We start from the raw sequence: 23911 nt of genomic DNA, 5'->3' as shown, positions 1-23911 counted from the left end.
CAATGTCCAAGAAAATATCTTATCAGGCTGGGGGATTTATCTACCTTAATTCACTGTAAGGCAGCAAGCACCTCCTCCTCTTTAATCTCTATATGTTCCATGACACTACTGCTTGTTTTGCTTCCTTCCATATCCACTATGCCAGTTTCCTGAATAAATACTGATGCAAAAATACTGTTTAAGATCTCCCCCATCTCCTGATGCTCCACACATAGACAGCCACTCTGATCTTCTTGGAGACCAATTTTGTCCCTTACTATCCTTTTATCCAATTGGATTCAGCATTGGCCTAGTGAGAGAACTTAGAGAGTGGAGGTAGATGGTTGTCTCTCTGACTGGAGGTCTGTGTATAGTGATGTGCCGCAGGGATTGGTTGTTGTGTGGCAAGGTTCTTTTGGAATCTTAAAGATGGAAGACTCTGGACACAGGCTTTTGATTTTAAAAGTAGTTTAATCACAAAGGCAAACATGGGGACAGAATGAATGGGAACAGATGCACACTCACACATGCAGGAGACCACAAATGTGAGGGGGAATCGCAACAAGGATGAGATACACACACGCAAACACAATAAACAGGTACAGCTTATCAAGGGATAAACGCTTCAGTGCCTTAATACCTTGACCCAAACAAGCATTGGCCCTAACACTCCCTGGAATCTGACTTAGACGCTCCCAAACCACATGGTGATGGACACTCTTACCAGTGGTCTCTGCGGCATTGTCTTACTGCTCCTGGGGCAGTCAAAAGAGGAAGGGCCAGGGGAGTGCAACACTCTTCATAGTGCTGGGAGGCTGGGTGGAGCCCAGCCAGGTAATTTAGACAGGCCAATGACTTGGAGGTCAAGGACAAAGGTGCCTGCCAAGGCCAATGGTCAGGCTGGTTCAGGAACAAAGGTGCTCTCCAAGGCCAATCCCTATGCGCACACCTGGTGGGTGGGGTGGAGCCAAACCTTGATTGACAGTGGTGTCACTTCCGACCCAATAAGCAATGCTGTCCTCCAACCAGAGGGGTCAGTATTGTTACTGTCAAGTGACAGCCATGTGCTCTCATACTACATCGGTGTTGGGCCTGTTGTTGTTTATCATCTATGTTAATGATTTGGATGATAATGTGGTAAACTGGATCAGCAAATTTGCAGATGACACCAAGATTATGGGCATAGTGAAAAGTGGGGAAGGCTATCAAAGGTTGTAAAGTGATCTTGACCAGTGAGGAAAATGGGCTGAAAAATGACAGATGGATTTAATGCAGACAAGTGTGAGGTGTGCACTTTGGGAGGACAAACCAGGGTAGGACTTACACAGTGACTGGTAGGGCTCTGAGGTGTGTGGTAGAACAAATGGACCTGGTTCCTTGAAGATCCATAGTTCCTTGAAAGAGGCGTCATAGGTAGATAGGGTCATATCGTAAAGAGAGCTTTTGGCACTTTGGCCTTCATAAATCAGGGCATTGAGTACAGGAGTTGGGATGTTCTGCTGAAGTTGTACAAGACATTGGTGAGGCTGAATTTGGAGTATTGTGTGCAGTTCTGGTTACTTACCTACAGGAAAGATATCAATAAGCTTGAAAGAGTGCAGAGAAAATTTACACGGATGTTGCCGGGACTTGAGGTTAGAACTTTATTCCCTCAAGCGCAGGAGAATGAGGGGTGATCTTATAGAGGTTTACAAAATTGATGGGCGGAAGGACCTGTTTCTGTGCTGTAGTACTCTGTGACAAGAAGGCCTGAGTTACAGGGAGAGGTTGGCCAGGCTTGGTCTTTATTCCTTGGAACATAGGAGAATGAGGGGCGACCTTATAGAAGTATTTAAAATTATGAGAAGCACGGATAAGGTGGACAGTAACAGTCTTTTCCCCAAGGCAGGTGTGTCCAAGACTAGGGGGCATAGGTTTAGGGTGAGAGGGGAAAGATTTAAAAGGGACCTGAGAGGCAAGTTTTTCACGCAGAGGGTGGTGAAGATATAGAACGAGCTGCCAGAGGAAGTGGGTGAGGCAGGTACAATGGTATCATTTAAGAAGCACTTGGATAGGTACATGGAGGGGTGGGGCTTGGAGGGATATGGGCCGAACGCAGGGAATTGGGACTAGCTGGGTGGGCACCGGGGTTGGCATGGACTGGTTGGGCTGAAGGGCCTGTGTCCGTGCTGTATTGCTCTTTGACTATATGAATTTCTATGAACTTCTGTACTGGTGCCAGAATTTCATGTCTGTCCCTTCTTGTCTCTGACAAGAGTTAAGAGTTGATTACGTTAGTGCCTGTGGAGTCACACACAGGTCAGACTGGGTAAGCACAGCAGATAATCTTCCTTGAAGAACATTAGTGAGCCAGATGAGGTTTCTAACAATCAAATAGTTTCATGGTTACCATTACATACTAGCTTTTGTTTAAATTCCAATTTCATTGAATGACATGAATTGATGTTCTCCATCTGTCAGGTTGGATTCAGTCAGGATTCTAGATCAATAATCTGTGCGCTAACCTGTAACTGAACGACTGTGTTGCCGTGCCCCTTTCACTCTGTATTGACTCCCTGTGCTGCTTCTCTCTATTGACTGTCTATTAACTCTCTGCCTGTTGACTTGCCTGCTTAGTTCCTCCAGCAGATTGTGTGTTGCTCCAGATTCCAGCGTGTGCACTCTCTTGGGTTTCCAATCTTGACATTGTGTCAATTCAATTTCTCTCTTCCCATCTATTGACCCTCTCTCCGCCTCCCCCTCTCCTTCCCTCCCTCCCCCCCCTCGCTGTCTCCCACTCTCTCTTGCACACACACGTGCTTTCTGTCCCTTTGCCCATTGACTTTGTCTGTTGACTTTCTCTTTCTCTTTCCATCTCTCTTTCTCCGTCTCTCTTGCACACACACACACACACACACACACACACACACACACACACGTGCTTTTTGTCCCTCTGTCCATTGAGTGTTGACTTTCTTTCTCCCTCCTCCCGTCTTTGATACTCTCAATGTCTGTTGATTCCTTGTGTATTTTCCCCCTGCCACCTATTTACGATCTGTTCTTGTGCCTGTGGTTTCACCCTCTTTCCCTATTGATCTCTGGCTTGGAAGGGATTCAGACTTCTATTACTGCACAGAGACTCTCTGCAGTCACTTGCCGATAGATTTATGAGGTGCAGTGACTAATTCTGTGAAGTGCTACTTTTACAGGCATTTGCTAGAGTACTAACCAGTTGCCATCTGTTTAATTTCTTGGCACATGGTTGAAGCCTGGACATACTGTTATTATGAAATCTTAAGTACAGGAGACATCTCATCTACTGCAAAGAAACCCAGTTACTGGAGACTTGGCTGTGACTCGAATGTGTTGGAGAGGGATGCTAGAGAGTAGGGAGAAGCTGATTGTAATTGAGAAGGTGCTGGATGTTCCCGAGGTCTTTGACATAGCCAGAGAGTAATCAGACTCTGCTGACAAGTGCTTCTGTAAAGGTTTGTTTGAAAAATTAACTTTGCAACTTTAAATGAATAATTCTTGGACTCTGGAGAGTCCTGCCAAGACCAGCAATTATTGTGCATCCTGCTTATCCTTGAGCAGGTGATGGTCAGCCATTGAGCCTCTGCAGTCCTGTGGTGAAGGTGATCAGTCTCCACTACATACCTCCTACTATGCAGCCAGGTGTAGAATTTCTTACAGCCATATCCAGCTGTCGATAGTCCTCTCTCTCAGTGCTGGTATATCTTGTTTCTGCTGATGTGATTGTTCTCAGCTTTTTAACTTACTAGAACTGTTCCCGGGTCGTTACCGAAAGCATTGATCTGTCCAGTGTCCTATTATCATAAGACACGTTCACAACAGGGCTTTGAATTTTCCAAAGATCACATCAGGACTTTTACCTTCTGACTCACCTATTTCCCGACTGTTAGAAAATTTCTCATCCTTTTCCTGCTGTCTACAAAAGGATAAACTTAACCTCTGTTTATTACTCCCAACCTTCAGAAAATTACTGAATGTTGGTTTGTTTACTTATTTAACTTAATGCTTCACCAAACCCATCAACTTCCTAGTCCTTTGTCACTGGAATTAGACAGGGAATGTAACCATGTCCCACACAAACATGAGCTGGAGTAATTTTTTTAACTCATGGCCCTTACTGGCACCAGTGCCTGTTGACAAGTATAGATTACTTTTCCCCTGGGCACGATGTTTTGAACCATGTTACAGTTTCCCAGAGCACTGTTTGCTGCTTGGATTTCCAGACTCAGATTTGTGACTCACAGAGTGTTTATTCCTCAGCTTCAGAATGTATGCTTGCCTTATGATACAGAATATAGCATCCCAGAAATTGCCTCAGTATCACAAGTAGAATACTTATAATCTGATGATATAGTTCCTTACAACCATACAGCATGTTGGTCCCAACGTAATGGTGCTGCGGTGACGTAATTAGTGTAACACGCAGAGCACACCAAATACTGGTCACTGCTTCCTGCATCAATGGTAGCAAAAGCAAAATCATTTCCTTCATCCTTTCTTACCTTTGACTAATAGTTCTTTTACTTTTAGTTCCCACTCTACTTCTGAAGAAATTTTCTTCCTTTATCCTTTCTCAAGCTGCCTCTGGCATAATATTCGCGCTTTATGTGATTTTGATCTCTGCATCAAAGGAAAAAATACACCGACCTTGGAGTTAATGCAGTATCGATTTAGTAGATTGATTCCTGGGATGTTCAATGAAAGCAAAATGTGGGAGCTTGGACAATCCTCATGGAGGTCAGGTCATCTCACTGAGACACAGAAAATGCTGCAAGGGACTGACAGGGTAGATGCAAGAGTTGCTCAAGCTGGCGAGTTCTGGAACCAGACACACTGTCTCAGGACGAGCAGTCATGTACCACTGAGATGAGGAGAGATTCCTGCACTGTCTGCCACATTGAGCTGCGATCATTAGCGTTATTCAAGGGTGAGGTTAATGGATTGTTAAACACCAAGTGGACAGTGATCAGGAGGGAACATGAATGAAGCCCAGGATCAGCTGGGCTCCTGGAGACACCAGAAACTGCAGATGCTGAAATCTGGAGCAAGACACAAGATGCTGGAGAAACTCAGCGGGTCCTGTGGAGGGAAATGGACAGTCGACGTTTCAGGCCGAGACCCTTCATCTGACATAGAGGGAAGATAGCCGGTATAAAGAGGTGAGGGGAAGCTAGAGCTGGCAGGTGATAGGTGGATCCAGGTGAGGTGGGGGGGGGGTGACTGGGAGAGGGGAGAATGGGAATACTGACAGAGGCTGGAAGGCTGGGAAGCACTGGGTGTGGGTCCAGAGGTCAGTTTAATTCTGGGTAAATTGGTTTATTATTGTCACATGTACCGAGGGACAGTCAAAAACTTTGTTTTGCAAACCATCCATACAGGTCATTTCACCACAGCAGTGCATCGAGATAGTACAAGGCAAAAACAGTAACAGAATGCAGAATAAAGTGTTACAGTTACAGAGAATGACTGGATGTAAGTTCAGGTAGAGCCAGGGTCAGGAGATGTGATAAGGTAGTGGTCAGCCATGGTCTGATTGAGAGCCTCCTGTTGACCTCCCTTTCTGTCGCCGCCACCACTGGCCCTTTCTGACCCTAGGCTGGAGATGGACAGAGTTTGCTGCCCTCGCCATTAGGCTCAGCAGCTGTCAGGATGGACCCTGTTCTAACGCTGGGGCTTCTGGTCACAATCTGACTCACTCTCTATCTAACCCATCTGTGCCATCAACAAATGCCAATTGTAAGCAAAAGAGAAGCAGATGGCCCAGTTAATTTAAATATCATTTCTATTTTCATTTCTGGTTAATAACAGAATTGGAATAGAAATGTCATGGAGTGGAAAGCATTCTCGACCAAATCTCTCCAACCTCACTCTCGCTGGGAACTGGACAAGGTTTCTGAAGAGCTGCTTACAGTACAAGGAGAGATCATTCTCCAAATCAATCCCCATCCCCTGGATTAATTCCAATAAACCCCTTGCCCTTCCCATCTCCTGGTATCAATCCCAGAATAATTCCATTAATTCACTCATTCTCTTCCAAAGGCTAGTCGTATTTCCCCTCTCCATAGTCCTGTATCAATCCCAGAATAATACCACAGTTCCACGTTCTCCAGACTGCCCCTTATAGACCCCTGGCTGGATCCATTGCCCTGTATCCTTTCCTCCTTTTACCTCTGCTTTGTTCTCTTTCCACACCCCTTTATAAATCTTTATCTGCTTTATTCTTACAGTTTTTGTCAATCCTAGATTAATTCGACTGGTCTCTTGTCTCTCCTTAGCCCCCCAAATCTGGAGAAACGTTTCATGGAGTGTTCTGCCTGTAGAGCAGTATTTCAGAGAGAATCTGGTGTAGTTCAGGGAGGGCCCATTCTGGGGAACAGTCACATTCGGAACACCATACCACCGAGTGAATAGCCTGTATTTGGGGGAGTGCTCTGTCAGGGAGCAGTGCTTCTTCAGGTCACACCCGGGACAGACCTTTCAGGACCATGGCTCCTGGGAGACGTTTCAGAGCAGAAAAGCTGATTCATTGAATTACAAACGTAGAACATAGAACATAGAATGTAGATCAGTGCAGCACAGGAACAGGCCCTTTGGCCCACCATGTTGTGCCGAACTAATTAAACCAGTAATTAAATGCCCAACAAAACTAGTCCCTTCTGTTGACACAATCCCTCCATTCTCTGCACATTCATGTGCCTCACTAAGTCTCTCTTAAACACCACTATCATATCTGCCTCCTCCACCACCCCCAGCAGCACATTCCAAGCACCCACCACTCTCTGTGTAAAAACAAAACTTGCCCACACTTTCCTTTGAACTTGCCCCGTCTCACCGTAAATGTGAAGCTATGGATTGGATTTAGTTCAAAGGGCAGCTTGGGGCCCAGTGTAGGTGTAACTTACAGCATGATGCAGGCTCACCGAGGACTGGTGAGCAGTGGGCTCAGGTTTCCAGTGCTCTCCACCCTGGGGTTTCCTGGTCTTGGGTCAGAGTCTGTGACTCATTGACAGAGACTGATCTCTGTGGTGACCAGCAGCTGCAGTATCAGTAGACTGGGTTCTCCCTGGGTGGGAGGCGTAGATCAGTCTGCCCACTCCCATCCAGAGTTTATTGATTGCACATTGCTTTTATTACAAAATTATACTTTACTCATATATAGAACAGCCCACTCCTCCACTGTGACAGTCACCAAGCCATCTTCCATTTCATCTAGAGATCCAGAATGGTTTGTGTCCACTGAGTAGTGATGTACAGCTCTCCGGAGAAAGGTCAGAAAGACGTTCCCAACATCTCCCTCGTCCTGATGGCCTCCTTCGTGTGTCACTGCATCAAGCCATGCGTAGAACCAAAGTACGCAACTATGTGCTGACGTTCTGCTGTCCCTGGTGTTGTGAAGGATGGGCCTGGCCTCAATGCCACACAATGTCCCATTCAGTTGGACCTTGTAGCACTACTTGTCCTTCATAGAAAAGTTTCTGCAGAACACGGAACATAGAACATTACAGCACAGTACAGGCCCTTTGGCCCACAGTGTTGTGCCGACATTTTAGCCTAGATCTATCTAACCCTTCCCTCCTACATACCCCTCAATTTTTCTATCATCCATATGCCTATCTAAGAGTCTCTTAAATGTCCCTAATGTATCTGCCCCCACAACCTCTGCCGGCAGTCTCTGCCGGCTATCAAGTCGCCTCTCATCCTTCTCCTCTCCAAAGAGAAAAGCCCTAGCTCGCTCAACCTACCTCATAAGACATGCTCTCCAATCCGGGCACCATCCTGGTAAATCTCCTCTGCACCCTCTCTAAAGCTTCCACATCCTTCCTATAATGAGGCAACCAGAACTGAACCCAATACTCCAAGTGTGGTCTAACCAGAGTTATATAGAGCTGCAACATCACCTCGCGGCTCTTGAACTCAATCGCCCAACTAATGAAGGCCAACACACCATACGCCTTCTTAACAACCCTATCAACTTGCGCAGCAACTTTGAGGAATCTATTGATATGGACTCCAAGATCTGGACCTCTGTTCCTCCACACTGCTAAGAATCCTGCCATTAACCCTGGATTCTGCCTTCAAATTCGACCTTCAAGAGTGAATCACTTCACACTTTTCCGGGTTGAACTCCATCTGCCACTTCTCAGCCCAGCTCTGCATCCTATCAATGTCCCATGGTAATCCTTGACAACCTTCTACACTATCCACAACACCACCAACCTTCGTGTCATCTGCAAACTTACTAACCCACCCTTCCACTTCCTCATCCAAGTCATTTATAAAAATCACAAAGAGCAGGAGTCCCAGAACAGATCCCTGCAGAACACTGACCTCCAGGCAGAATATGCTCTATCTACAACCACCCTCTGCCTTCTATGGGCAAGCCAACTCCCAATCCACACAGCCAACTTTCCCTGGATCCCATGCCTCCTGACCTTCTAAGTGATCCTATCATGGGGAACCTTATCAAATGCCTTACTAAAGTCCATGTACACCACATCCACTGCTCTACCCTCATCAACGTGCTTTGTCACATCCTCAAAGAATTCACTCGGGTTCGTGAGGCACGACTTGCCCCTCACAAAGCCATGCTGATTATCCTTAATCACACTATGCTTCTCCAAATGCTCATAAATCCTGTCCCTAAGAATATTTTCCAATAATTCGCCCACCAATGAAGTAAGACTCACTGGTCTGTAATCTCAAGGTTATCCCTACTCCCTTTCTCGAACCAAGGAATAACATTTACCACCCTCCAATCATCTGGTACTATTCCTGTGGCTAGTAAGGACGCAAAAGTCATCGCTAAAGGCTCAGAAATCTCTTCCGTCGCTACCCACAATATCCTGGGATATATCCTGTCCAGCTCCGGGGACTTATCTATCCTAATGTTTTCCAAAAGTTCCAGCACATCCTCCTCCTTAACATTGACATGTTCCAGCTTATCAGCCTGTTTTACACTGTCCTCACAAACATCAAGGTCTCTCACAAGTGAATACTGAAGCAAAGCATTCATTAAGGACCTCCCCCACCTCCTCCGACTCCAGGCACATTTCCTCCTCTGTCCCTAATCAGTCCTACATGTCCTGGAAGCCCTGTGGGAAGTGGACATGGTGGATCCGGTGGGATGGTTCCCTGTGCAGACTATCCAAATCACTTGGTGGAATGGCACATTGCCAGAACAAGCACCGAGACCCCGCATGGCTGGCAGTGAGAGGGACCCTCACCGTCAGATCCTTCCTGCACAGTCCAAGTCTCTCTCTCACTATACACTACCTGCCAGGTGGCTGGAGTGAGGATGAGACAGTTATCCATTTCCTTGTGGACTATACGTTTGGCAAGAAGGTGTGGAGGGGGATGTAAGGGACCGTAGGGTCATGGAGCTGAACAGCCCAGAAGCAGGTCCTTCGGCCCACCACTTCCATGCTGACCTTTTTCCCATCTACCCTGATCATATTTGCCTGCGTTAGGACTGTATCCTTCTACGCTGTGCCTGTTCAAGTACCTGTCTAAATGTCTCTTCAACATAGTGAGCAACGCACTGAAGCTCGGTGCAGCCAATCAGCCAATAAACAGGCTCTGTGGGGAAGGACCACAGTGTAGCGTCCTTCACTGGACACTGAGGGACTGGATCCTGTGTAATGGCCTCTCAAACACCGTGCATGGTTTAAGGAGGAAACAGGAGTGGCACCGACACATTGTGGGAGAAAGTTGAGGAACAATGAATGTAGAGAATGACTTGCACCAAATATATTTTTTGTATCTATAACAACGAAGAAAATAGATATCTGAAATAGAAAGAACATCAAAGGATATGGGGAGAGTGCAGGAAAATGGTGCTGAGGCCAAGATTGGATCAGCCATGATCTCATTGGCCTCACTGCTGCCTAGACCTCCACCTCCAGGGTCTGGACTCAGCTTGATGTAGCCACATACAAAGGGAGCCACTTTGGGCACCTTCTCTCGCCCTCTCTCTGGAGATGAGTACGGTGGATCCCTATGCATGCACCTTGTATCCGTTTTGGATTTCCAGATGAAATGGAAGACAACTCTAGTGATTGCCTCACCAGTGCCACATACAGCAACACCAAGAACCAGTAATCGAGATGAGCATTGCTCCCACAATCCCAGGTTCTGCTTGGCCATGAACTCCGCCCAGCAGTCACTCCATGCCCTGATTCCTCCAGCAGTTTCACGTAATTGGACCTGATAGTGAAGGGGACAAAGGATTGGACAGACTAGTTGCCAGAGAATGTAGCCTCATTTTACGATGATTCACTGTGGTCCCTGAGTCCAGTTGAAGCTGGTTATGAGTGCCCAACAATCTATGGACCAGGACTGGATCTTGTAGAAGATGGTGACACCATCCCTGTGCACGGAGGCCTTGACTCAAGCACCTCCACTACCGGCAATTGGCACCCATCTTATGCCCACACCCTGCTTTCTGGGTTCAGCAACAGATGTAGTACAACAGACAGACAAGGCGGGAGAGGGGACAGCCTCGTCCAACTCCAGGTTTGATGAGTGACCTTCCATTTCCCACATTAATTTACTGCTCACGTTGCTGTAAAGCTGTCGTATCCAACTGCTGTTCCCCTTGCAATCCCTGTTGGAGAGCCTATCATGTTCTGCACAGTGGTGCAGCAGGCAGAGGTGTCGTTTCAGAACGCCAGATCAGGCTTCAGTCCTGATCTCTGGCGCTGACTGTGTGGAGTTTGCATGTTCTCCTTGTGACTATGTGGGTTCCCCCGAATGCTCTGGTTTCCTCCCATGTACCAAAGATGTGCAGGTTGGGAGGTTAATTGGCCGCTGTAATTTGCACCCCCCCCCCCCCCGCCCAGTGGGTAAGTGAGGGGTAGAATCTGGGGGGAGTTGATGGGAATGTGGGGAGAATTTGAAATATGAGATTTAATATAGGATGAATGTAAATGGGTGTTTGATGGTCGGCACAGCCTCAGTGGGCCGAAGAGCCTGTTTCTGTGCTTACTCTGTGTTTTGGTCAGAGGCCTTCTCCTGGTCCAAGTGGAGAGTTTAGTGTCTGATCCCCTACCCGCTCCCCTGTGCTACACTTGTCAGACTGACGTAGTGCACCTTGAAGCTTCAAGGCTGCACTGCTGATTGCCAGTGGTTTTGCTCTCAGTCTGGGTGGAGGCCCTAATTAAAATATTGGTCTGAAATAGAAAAAGTGACTTCCCATATTTGAAATAGTTGAATGTAGAAAGTACAGAATCTATGTACTTAAAACTCTCAGACTGACGCTGTCTGTTGATGGATTTCACGCAATGCTGAGGGCCCAACCTAAACTGTGATCCCAAAATATCTGGCCCATGAAGCTGAATTATCTGAGTCCCCTGGGATCTGTGTCCTCACTCCCATTTCTCTGTCCCCCCCTCCCAGTCACTCCCGGGTCTCTGTTCTCTCCTCCTGGTGAGTCCTGGGTCTCTGTCACCCCTCCCAACCACTCCGGGGTGTTTGACCCCCTCTCAGTCACTCCCGGGTCTCTATCCCCCTCTCATTCACTCCTGGATCTCTGTGTTCCCTCTCAGTCACTCCTGGGCCTCTATCCTCCCTCCCAGGCACTCCTGTGTCTCTGTACCCCCACCCAGCCACTCCCAGATCTCTGTTCCCCCCCCACCCCCCCAGACACTCCCAGGCCTCTATCTTCTCCCAGTCACTCCCGGGTCTCTTGTGCTCCCTCTCAGTCACTCCTGGGTCTCTGTGCTCCCTCTCAGTCACTCCTGGGTCTCTTGTGCTCCCTCTCAGTCACTCCTGGGTCTCTGTGCTCCCTCTCAGTCACTCCTGGGTCTCTGTGCTCCCTCTCAGTCACTCCTGGGTCTCTTGTGCTCCCTCTCAGTCACTCCTGGGTCTCTGTGCTCCCTCTCGGTCACTTCTGGGACCCAGGTCACTCTCGTGTTGGAGAAATGAATGGCACGGAAACCCTATAAATTCCCAGGACCTGATGAGCTGCATCTCAAGGTTGTGAAAGAATGGCCATGGAGATAGGAGGTGCCTCTTCCAAAGTCCTACTGATTCTGGAATAGTTCCCACAGATTGAAGATTCAAGCCCTCTCCATCACTCAGTAAGGCCGTGGTTGGTCTGATAGTAACTCCAACTTCCCGTCTATCCATGGGAACCTTTTACCTCCTTGTTGTCAAGAATATATGTGTCGCTGTCTTAAGAATATTCATAGACTCTGCTTATACTGCCGGAGAAAGAGTTCAAAAGACCTCAAAGAGAAAACAGTTTGCTTCATCTCTGCCTTAAATGGCCACCTCTTATTCTTAAACCAAGTCCATTAGTTCTCGATTCTCCCACAAGGAAATCTCCTCTCCACATGCACCCTGGTAAGACATGTCCAACTTTCCTCATCAAACGATCCTCCCATTCCAGGTACCAGTCCAGTTAACCTTTTCTGAATTGCTCCAACACAGTAACATGCTTTGTTCAATGTGGAGATAAATACTGTGCATGGTGCTCCAGATGTGGTCTCACCAATGCTCACTGTAATTGAAGCACAACTTCCCTACTTTTGTATTCAATTACCTAATAATGAGCAGAAACAAGCTTTCCTAATTACAGTTACTTGCAAATTAGCCTTATGTGAATCATGTATTAGAATACCCAGATCCCTCTGCATCCCAGAGCTTGAAATCTCCCACAATTCAGATAATATGCTTCCTTTTCATTATTCATTGCACTCCGTTTGCCAGGTCTGTCGTGGAGCCTGAGCTAAGCTGAAACTAATGCGTTGACTGATTTTTTTTTCCAAATTACTGCAATTAATATATAAATATTACATTCTGCAATTTTGTGTGTCTTGTCCGGAACTCAGCCCCTGCCATCTGAACTCCATCCAGTAACTTAGCTTTGCCTTAGTATTTCTTTGATTTGTCTCAAATATTGCGACACATTGACGGTAAATAAGTCAGTAACAGGAAGTTCACACACACGTCAACAGCTCGATGGAACGTAGACAATCTCAGGAGCTGGACAGGATGTTCCACGGTGCAGTCGTGGTCAGTGTCTCCCCGGGACCTGTACCCCAGGGAGTAGGGGGAGGGGTATCACAGACCCATCAGAATGACACGTGCTGAAGGATTTAGTCAGTGAGGACAGGCTGCATAAACAGGGCATGTATTCCTCCAGGTTTGGGGCACTGAGGTGTTGGATAGAGGGGAAAGGTTTCCTTTGTCGGGTGGTCCAGATCCAAACAGAAAACCCTTCATTAGATTCATCAAACATCGAACAGTACAGCCCAGGAACAGGCCCTTCAGCCCACCATGTCTGCACCGACCGTGACGCCAAATTGAACTAATCGCTTCTGCCTGCACATGATCCATATCCCTCCAGTCCCAGCCTGTTCATGTATCTGTTCTCTTAAACATTGCTGTCATGTCTGCTTCAACCACCTCCCCTGGCAGCCCGTTCCAGGCACCCACCACTCTCTGTGTAATAGAATTTGCCTTACACATCTCCTTTAAACTTTACCTTAAACCTATGCCCTCTAGTATTTGACATTTCCACTCTGGGAAAAAGACCCTATCCATGCGTCTCATAGTTTTATAAACTTCTATCAGGTCACCTCTCGGCCTTCAACACTCTAGAGGGAACCATAGAACACTACAGCACAGAAAACAGGCCATTCGGCCCTTCTAGTCTGTGCCAAAACGGTATTCCGCTAGTCCCATTTACCTGCACCCAGTCCATAACCCTCCAGACCTCTCCTGTCCATGTATCTATCCAATTTATTCTTAAAACTTGAGAGTGAGCCTGCATTTACTACATCAGATGGCAGCTCGTTCCATACTCCCACCACTCTTTGAGTGAAGAAGTTCCCCCTAATGTTCCCCCTAAACTTCTCCCCTTTCACCCTAAAGCCATGTCCTCTCGTACTTATCTCTCCTAATCTAGGTGGAAAGAGCCTACGCGCATTAACTCTGTCTATACCCCTCATAATTTTGTAAACCTCTATCAAATCTCCCCTCATTCTTCTGCGCTCCAAGGAATAAAGTCCCAACCTGTGCAATCTTTCCCTGTAACTCAACTCCTGAAGACCCGGCAACATTCTAGTAAATCTCCTCTGCACTCTTTCAATCTTACTGATATCCTTCCTATAGTTAGGTGACCAGAACTGCACACAATACTCCAAATTTGGCCTCACCAATGTCTTATACAACCTCACCATAACATCCCAACTCCTATACTCAATACTTTGATTTATGTCAAAAGCCTTCTTTACAACCCCGTCTACCTGCGGCGCCACTTTCAGGGAATTATGTATCTGAACTCCCAGATCCCTTTGTTCCTCTGCGCTCCTCAGTGCTCTGCCATTTACTGTGTATGTTCTACCTTGATGTGTCCTTCCAAAATGCAACACCTCACACTTGTCTGCATTAAATTCCATCTGCCATTTTCTGGCCCATTTTTCCAGTTGGTTCAGATCCCTCTGCAAGCCTTGAAAGCCTTCCTCGCTGTCCATTATGCCTCCAATCTTAGTGTCATCAGCAAACTTACTGATCCAATTTACCACATTATCATCTGGATCATTGATATAGACAACAAACAACGATGGCCCCAGCACAGATCCCTGAGGCACACCACTAGTCACAGGCCTCCAGTCTGAGAAACAATCATCTACTACCGCTCTCTGTCTTCTCCCACCCAGCCAATTTCGAATCCCGTTTACAACCTTTCCATGGATACCTAGTGTCTGAACCTTCTGAACTAACCTCCCATGTGGGACCTCGTCAAAGGCCTTACTAAAGTCCGTGCAGACAACATCCACAGCCTTTCCTTCATCTACTTTCTTGGTAACCTCCTCGAAAAACTGTACAAGATTCGTTAAACATGATCTATCACACACAAAGTCATGCTGACTATCCCTAATCAGCCCTTGGCTATCCAAATACTTGTATATCCAATCTCTCAGAACACCTTCCAATAATTTACCCACTACTGATGTCAGGCTCACTGGCCTGTAATTACCTGGTTTACTTTTAGATCCTTTTTTAAACAACGGAACAACATGAGCTACCCTCCAGTCCTCTGGCACCGCACCCGTGGCTAAGGACATTTTAAATATATCTGCCAGGGCCCCTGCAATTTCTACAGTAGTCTCTCTCAATGTCTGAGGAAATATCTTATCAGGCTGGGGGATTTATCTACCTTTATTCACTGTAAAGTAGCAAGCACCTCCTCCTCTTTAATCTCTATATGTTCCATGACACTATTGCCTGTTTCCCTTCCTTCCATATCCACTATCCGGTTTCCTGAGTAAACACGGATGCATAAAAACTGTTTAAGATCTCCTGAGGCTCCACACATAGATGACCACTCTGATCTTCTAAGGGGCCAATTTTGTCCCTTACTATCCTTTTACTCTTCGTATACTTGTAGAAACCCTTCGGGTTTACCTTCACATTATCTGCCAAAGCAACCTCATGTCTTCTTGCCTTCCTGATTTCCTTTTTTTAGTATTTTCTTACATTTTCTACACTCTTCAAGTACCTCATTTGTTCCTAGTTGCCCATACCTGCTATACACCTCTCTTTTTCTTAACCAGGTTGCCAATATCCCTTGAAAACCAAGGTTCCCTATGCTTGTTAACTTTGCCTTTAATCCTGGCAGGAACATGCAGACTCTATACTCTCAAAATTTCACCTTTGAAGGTCTTCCACTTACTGAGCACATCCTTGCCAGAAAACAACTTATCCCAATCCACTCTTCCTAGATCCTTTCTCATTTCCACAAAATTGGCCTTTCTCCAATTTAGAACCTCAACCCGAGGACCAGACCTGTCCTTATCCATAATTAATTTGAAACTAATGACATTATAGTCACTGGACCCAAAATGCTCACCTACACATACTTCTGTCACCTGACCTACCTGGTTCCTTAATAGGAGATCAAGTATTGCATTCTCTCTCGTTGGTACCTCTATATATTGATTTAGAAAACTTTCCTGAACACATTTGACAAATTCCAAGCCATCCAGCCCTTTCATAGTGTGGGAGTCCCAGTCAATATGTGGAAACTTAAAACCCCCTACTATTACAACTTTCTGTTTCTTACATCGGTCTGCTATCTCACTACAGATTAGTTCCTCCAATTCTCTCTGACTATTGGGTGGTCTATAATACAACCCTATTAGTGTGGTCACACCTTTCCTATTTCTCATCTCCACCTATATGGCCTCCGTAGACAAGCCCTCCGGGCTGTCCTATCTACACACAGCTGTGATATTTTCCCTGACTAGTAATGCCACTCCTTCCCCTTCATCCCTCCCCCTCTATCATGTATGAAACAACGGAACCCCGGAACATTAAGCTGCTAGTCCTGCCCCTCCTGCATCCGAGTCTCACTAATAGCAATAATGTCGTAATCCCACGTGCCAATCCACGCTCTAAGCTCATCTGCCTTACCTACAATACTCCTTGCATTGAAATAGATGCACCTGAGAACATTTCTATCACGTACAAACCTTTGATTTCTGTCGATACCTGCGGTCCTCGCATGACCTTTTTCCTCCTCCACCTCACTATCTGCTCTAACACTCTGGTTCCCCTCCCCCTGCAAATCTAGTTTAAAAACCCCTGGAGCAGCACTATTGAACCTACCCGCAAGTACGTTAGTCCTCCTCCAGTTCAGGTGCAAACCGTCCTGTCGGAACAGGTCCCACCTTCCCTGGAACAAAGCCCAATTGTCCAGGAACATGAAGCCCTCCCTCCTGCACCATCTCCTTAGCCACATGTTTAGCTGCATGATCCTCCTATTTCTAGCCTCACTAGCTCGTGGCACGGGTAGCAATCCTGAGATTGCAACCTTGGAGGTCCTGTCCTTTAACTTTGCACCTAATTCTCTAAACTCTCTTTTCAGGACCTCCTCTTCTTTCCTATCCACGTCATTGGTCCCTACGTGGACCACGACATCTGGCTGCTCACCCTCCCTCCTGAGAATACCGAGAACTCGATCCAAGATATCGCGGACCCTGGCACCAGGGAGGCAACAGACCGTCCGGGATTCTCGATCTCTCCCGCAGAACTTCCTATCTGCCCCCCTAACTATCAAATCCCCTATCACTACTGCTCTCTTTTCCCTCCCTCCTTTCTGAGCTGAGGGTCCCGTCTCGGTGCCAGAGACACGACCACTGCAACTTGTCCCTGGTAGGTCGTCCCCACCAGCAGTATCCAAAATGGTATACTTATTATTGATGGGAACGGCCACAGGGGTGCTCTGCTCTTTTGGTTTATACCCCTTCCCTTTCCTGACAGTCACCCAGCTACAAGCTACCAAACAACCCAAGTTTGTCCAGCCTCTCCTGATAGCTAATACTCTCCAATCCAGGCAACATCCTGGTGAATCTCTTCTGCACCCTCTCCATTGCTACCACTTCCTCTCTGTCGTGTGGTGACCAGAACTGACCTTTATTAGTCACATGTACATCAAAACACACAGTGAAATGCATCTTTGCGTAGAATGTTTTGGGGGCAGCCCGCAAGTGTCACCACGCTTCCGGTGCCAACATAGCATGCCCACAACTTCCTAACCCGTACTTCTTTGGAATGTAGGAGGAAACCGGAGCATCCGGAGGAAACCCACACAGACATGGGGACAACGTACAAACGCCTTACAGACAATGGCGGGAATTGAACCCGGGTCGCTGGCACTGTAATAGCATTACACTAACCAATACAATGTGGCCTGACCAAAGTTTTATACAGCTGCAATGCGTCTTGCCAGCTTTTATACTCAGTTCCCTGACTAATGAAGGCAAGCGTGTCATACGCCTTCTGTACCACCCTATCCATGTGTTGCCACCTTCAGGAAGCTATAGACTTGCACCCCAAGGTCCCCCTGTACATCAGTGCTCCTCAGGGTCCTGCCATTTACTGTAGACTTTCCCGTTACATTTGACTGCTAAAATGCAACACCTCAGACTTGTCCAGATTAAACTCCATCTGCCATTTCCCTGCCCACATTTCCACTGGTTTATATCCTGCTGTATCCTTTGACAAACTTCCTCGCTGTCCACAGCTCCACCAATTTTAGTGTCATCTCCAATAAGCCCACCTACACTTTCATCAAGCAAAAAACTGAGATGCTGGAAGAATTCAGCGGGTCAGGCAGCATCTATGGAGGGAGATGGACAGTTGGTGTTTCAGCTCGAGACCCTTCATCTGGACTAATACTGTGTGCATTTTAATCCAGATCACTTATGTATGGGAACTATTGGGACTTTATTCCTTGGAGCAGAGGAGATTGAGTGGTGATCTTATAGAGGTGTGTAAATCATGAGGGCCACAGATAGGGTGAATGTGCAGTCTTTTTCCCAGGGTTGGGGAATCGTGAACTAGAGGGCACAGGTTTAAGGTGAGAGGGGAGAGATTTAATAGAAACCTGAGGGGCAACTTTTCCACCCAGAGGGTGGTCAGTATATGGAACGAGCTGCCAGAGGAAGTGGCTGAGGCAGGTACATTAACAGCATTTGTAAAAGGCACTTGGACAAGGAAACCCACATTCACAGGGAGAACGTACAAACTCCTTACAGACAGCAGCAGAATTGAACCCAGGTCACTGGCGCTGTAATAATTACACTACCGTGGCTGCTCACTTGCAGCTCGTTCCACACTCGCACCACCCTCTGAGTGAAGAAGTTCCCCCTCAGATTCCCCTTAAATATTTCACCTTTCACCCTAAACCTATGGCCTCTAGTTCTAGCCTCACCCAACCTGAGGGGAAAAAGCCTGAATGCATTCACCCTTGCTATACCCCTCATAATTTTGTACACCTCTATAGGATCTCCCCTCATTCTCCTGCACTCCAGGGAATAAAGTCCTAACCTATTCAACCTTTCCCTATAACTGTTATTGTACATGTTACTTGCTTATTGTACAAATGTTACAAATGAACAATTAGCACTTGTACAAGTGTTACTTGCATCATGCACACACACGCACGCACACGCACACCATGTCTTGCTGTGAGTTTGGGCCATTCCTGAGATCATGTTTGGAGGACTGCCTGGTTTGGGTCTCCAACCCCTAATCTCACTGGATGGTGGAGCAGGGTTGAGCAGCTGAAAGGCCTGCTGCGGTTCCTGCTCTGGGGTAAGGATCCATGACCTTGGTTTTGTTTGTACTCACAAAAGGGTGTATGAACATAGAAGATAGAACAGTACTGCATAGGATGGGCCCTTTGGCCCACCATGTTGTGCCGAACTGTATGAACACCTCCTCCATGACCAATCTAACCCTTCTCTCCTGCACAGCCCACAACCCTCCATTTTACCTACTTTCATGTGCCTATCTAAGAGTCTCTTAAATGGTCCTATTGTATCAGCCTCTACCACCACCCCTGACAGTGTGTTCCAAGCACCCACCACTCTCTGTGTAAGGAACCTACCTCTGACATCTCCCCTGAACATTCCTGCTCTGACCTTAAACTGATGTCCTCTGGTATTGGCCATTGCCGCCCTGGGGAAAGGGTGCCAGCTGTCCACTCTGTCTATGCCCCTCATAATCTTATACACCTCTATCAAGTCACCTCTCATCCTGCGTCACTCCAAAGAGAAAAGCCCTAACTCACTCAGCCTTTCCTCATAGGACATGTTCTCTAATCCAGGCAGCATGCTGGTTTCTCTGTCTGCCCTTTCAAACTTTTCCTTCATCTTAAAGTTGCCTGTCTATTCAGGCCTTGATCTGCCAGTTCAGGTTATGCCAAAATTCTGTATAAAGTTAAAAAATGGGAAAGCACCAAGGTCTTGTGTGTGTGTGTAAAAGCATGCAGCCCGTGTATGCATGTCCATGTACATGCATGCATGTGTGCGTGCATGCAGATGTGCAAACACATGCCTGTGTACCTGTGTGTGTGTGTGTGTAGATGACCACTGTGCTGGAGAAGGCAACTCCAGTTGATGAATTGTATCAATTGCCTATGTACCTGTGTGTGTATTGTGTGTGTATATTATGTGTGTTTATGTTATGTGTGTGTATTTATTGGGTGTATATATTGTGTATGTATGTGCATGTGTACATGATATGTGTGTAATTGTTTGTGTGTATTATGTGTATTATGAGTGTGTGTGTATATTATGTGAGTGTGTGTGTGTATTGTGTGTGTGTATTGTGTGTGTGTATTGTGTGTTATGTGAGTGTGTGTGTGTTATGTGAGTGTGTGTGTGTATTGAGTGTGTGTGTGTTGAGTGTGTGTGTTATGTGAGTGTGTGTGTTTATGTGAGTGTGTGTGTATTGTGTGTGTTATGTGAGTGTGTGTGTGTATTGTGTGTGTTATGTGAGTGTGTGTATTGTGTGTGTGTTATGTGAGTGTGTGTGTGTATTGTGTGTGTTATGTGAGTGTGTGTGTATTGTGTGTGTGTTATGTGTGGGTGTGAAGCCCACTGCAGTTCATGAATTGCCTCACCCTTGTCACCTCTTGGCTTCTGTTTCAGAGTCACGGAGTGTCAAGTGGCAGCTCCTCAGCTGTCCAAGCGCCGGTAACCACGGCCGCCCACAGCCCCGTGATTGGGCACCAGAGGATGGTCATCCCCTCTCAGCCACTTCTGACGGCCACCAAGAAGACCACGGCCAAGCCCCACACCTCCCCGGGCATGGCACCAGCCCCGAAGAGCCCTCCGCAGCCTGTCCCAGCCTCCTACACCACAGCCAGCACCCCTGCCCAGCCTGCCTTCAATGTGCAGGTCAAAACGGCACAGCCCAATCCCAACTTCATGCCCCCGGGAGCCCATCCACCCGGTCCAGACCTGATGTCTTCGCTGCAGCAGCAGTACAATGTGCAGCCGAGCCGGTCTCCCCTCCAGCAGCCTCGCTCCACGGACCCCGGCCACAGATCTGCCCCGGCGTGGTGTCCTGACCCAGGTTACGGTTACACTCCAGCATCGCGCTACCAGGACCCCCAGCCCATGGCACCAGCGTATGGAGGGGGATATACTGGAGACCCAGCCTACGGCACTCAGCAGCCCCGGAGGCCAGAGGCAGCCTACAGCCCCATCGCTCCTGGACCCGGTGCCTACCGCCAGCCTGCTCCCTCCAAGAAGCCCTACGTCATGGAACCAGTGCCAGCAGCTCCTCTGCACCAACTTAAGGTACGCACACATCCTATCCTGGGGCCCTCCTAGGACCCGCCCCAACCGTGCTCGGCATTTCCTCCAAACTCAAGCTACGTCAAGAGGCAACGAGTCTCAGATCTGCTAGAGGTAACAAAGAGGATTGATGAGGAGTGGGTGTTGGACGTTGTCAATGTGGAGACACGAGACTGCGGATGCTGCTTGTCCCACTGAGTTGCTCCTGCTGATTGTTTGTTGACTATATGAACTTTAGCAAGGCCTTTGATGAGGTCCTGTGTGGTAGACTAGTCTGGAAGGTCAGATCGCGTGGGAGCAGGGAGGGATAGCCAACTGGATACAGGATTGTCGATGGCAGGAAGCAGAGGGTGATGGTGGAAGGTTGTTTTTCGACTGGAAGCCTGTGACTGGTGGTGTTCAGTGGGATCAATAATTACAGGGGGATCTTGATCAGCTGGGTCAATGGGCCAAGGAAATGGTGTTCAATTCAGACATGTGCAAGGTGTTGCATTTTGGGAAGACAAACCAGGGTAGGACTTTCACAGTGAACAGCAGGGCCCTGGGATGTGTTGTAGAACAGAGGGAGCTTGGAGTACAAGTACATGGTTCACTGAAAGTGGCATCGCAGGTAGACAGGGTGGTGAAGGCGGCGTTTGGCACACTGGCCTTCGTCAGTCAGGGCACTGAGATGGATGTTGGGATGTTACGTTATAGTTGTAACAAGATGTCGGTGAGACTGCATTTGGAATATTATGTTCAGTTTTGGTCACCCTGCTGTAGGAAAGATGCCATTAAGCTGGAAAGAGTGCAGAGGAGATTTATGAGGATGTTGCTGGGACTCGAGAGACTCAGTTAAGGAGAGAGGTTGAGCAGGTTGGAACATTTTTCATTGGAGTGTAGGAGAATGAGGGGTGGTCATATAGAGGAGTAAAAATGAGGGGCACAGATAGGGTGAATGTGCAGTCTTTTCCCCCAGGGTTGGGGAATCAAGAACTAGAGGGCATAGGTTTAAGGTGAGAGGGAGAGATTCAAGAGGAACCTGAGGGGCAACTTTTTCACCCAGAGGGTGGTCAGTATATGGAACGAGGGAGTAGTTGAGGTAGGTACATTGACAACATTTAAAAGGTACTTGGACGGGTCCGTGGATAGGAAAGGTTTCGTGGGATATGGGCCAAACGTGGGTAGATGGGACTGGCTTAGACAGTAATCTTGGTTGGCGTGGACCGGTTGGGCTGAAGGGCCTGTTTCGTGCTGTGTGACTCTAAAACTGAAGCCATGTTGTTTTCTGCTGTTTCACTGCACATCCGACCAGGTGTGGAGTGGTGGTGAAGCACCTAAGAAGGTGTCACAGTGCTGACGGTGGGACGGTGCTGACGGTGGGATGGTGCTGACGGTGTTACAGTGCTGACGGCATGGTCCTGACGGTGACACGGCGCTGACGGTGTCACAGTGCTGAAGCTTTGCTGCATTCCCTCTGTTCGCTTCTGCTCTCCATTGCCCAGTTTCATCACCCTCAAAGTTGCTGTCACAGGGACTGCTGACCTGCTCCCAGATCCCCAGTGTACATGAAGCAGGAGATTGGCGGGCTCCTGCATCATTGCCAAAAAGGTTAAACTAGATCCTTGTCCTACTTCACCGTGGCTGCAGGAGATTGAGGTGTGTTTGTGGAACTTCTCCCCGACAGAAGGAGCAGCACTACAGAAAACCATAACTCTGAGTTTAGGGGAAACTGTCTCAACATGTGGAAGAGGAAGGAACAGCAGGTCACACTGGCTGGTTGGCAGGAGGTGTTTGTGTGTGTGTGTGTGTGTGTGTGTGTGTGTGTGTGTGTGTGTGTGTGTGTGTGTGTGTGTGTGTGTGTGTGTGTGTGTCTGTGAGAGAGAGCACAGACACTGACCGACCAGGGCAAACACTGAGTGAAAGTGGTGCCCTGTGAAGGAATGTTTTGTTTTAACTTGGATTTGATGAAAACTCAGAGTATCGGAAGGTCATGCTGACTGGAGCACAGTGGGCACGATGCCTCACTGGTCACCATGTCCCTTTCCTCAGGGAGGGGTGACAGGGCTCTGCCATTTCGGTGGGAACAGATTTGTTAAAAACCAAGCCCGTGTTAAGGTGCAGAAACCAGGCGAAGGAATGTCAGGGGAGCGAAGCCACGATGAGCAGGCACTGTCCTGAGCTTGGTCAGACCCCATGCCCCACCCCGGCCTCGGCAGGCAGGCTTCACCAGAGTGCGAGGCTGAGGTTACGTGGGGTTTGCACCGGCTGTACTGACCTCCCTGGAAATGGGACGTTAACAGCAGTTCCAATTCAGTCGGCTGGATAGGGTGGAAAATGTTTCCTCCAGTACAAGTCCAAAACAAGCAGGAAAGCCTTAAAATTAGACCCAGGCCCCTTATAGATCGGGTCACACCATCTGTTAACCAAAAAATGTACACAGCAATTTGTACTTACATAGCACTTTAATGTAGGAAAACAAAACAAACTAAAGCACACAGACCATGTCAGGAGATATTAAAGACTAAACATAGAACACAGAACAGTACAGTGCAGGAGCAGGCCCTTCAGCCCACCATGTCTATGCCGACCATGATGCCAAGTCCCTTCTGCCTGCATGTGGTCCATACCCCTCCATTCCCTGCCTGTCCATGTGTCTGTCTAAATGTCTCTCAAACACCACTATCGTATTTGCTTCCCCCTAGCAGTGCCTTCCAGGCACCCACCACTCTCTGTGGAAAAAACTTGCTTCGCACATCTCCTTTAAACTTTCCCCTTAAGTCGATGCCCTCTAGTATTTGACATTTCCATCCTGGGAAAAAAAACTCTGGCTTTCTACCATATCT

The 23911-nt window shown here is 47.6% G+C and overlaps 1 protein-coding gene across 4 annotated transcripts in view; it reads left to right on the top strand.

The window, feature by feature from the left end:
* Positions 1-23911, top strand: part of lpp (LIM domain containing preferred translocation partner in lipoma) — a 307384-nt gene that overhangs the window by 229914 nt on the left and 53559 nt on the right. For all 4 annotated transcript variants that reach the window (XM_052017882.1, XM_052017881.1, XM_052017879.1 and 1 more), the window contains exon 5: positions 20436-21089. In XM_052017882.1, coding sequence (XP_051873842.1) covers positions 20436-21089 — 654 coding nt within the window. The remainder of the gene's footprint in view (positions 1-20435; positions 21090-23911) is intronic.

The sequence above is a fragment of the Pristis pectinata genome, chromosome 6, assembly GCF_009764475.1.
Source record: "Pristis pectinata isolate sPriPec2 chromosome 6, sPriPec2.1.pri, whole genome shotgun sequence".
Classification (NCBI taxonomy): Eukaryota; Metazoa; Chordata; class Chondrichthyes; order Rhinopristiformes; family Pristidae; genus Pristis; species Pristis pectinata.
The sequence above is the reverse complement of the archived record's forward strand: the minus strand, read 5'-3'. Positions and strand labels throughout refer to the sequence as shown.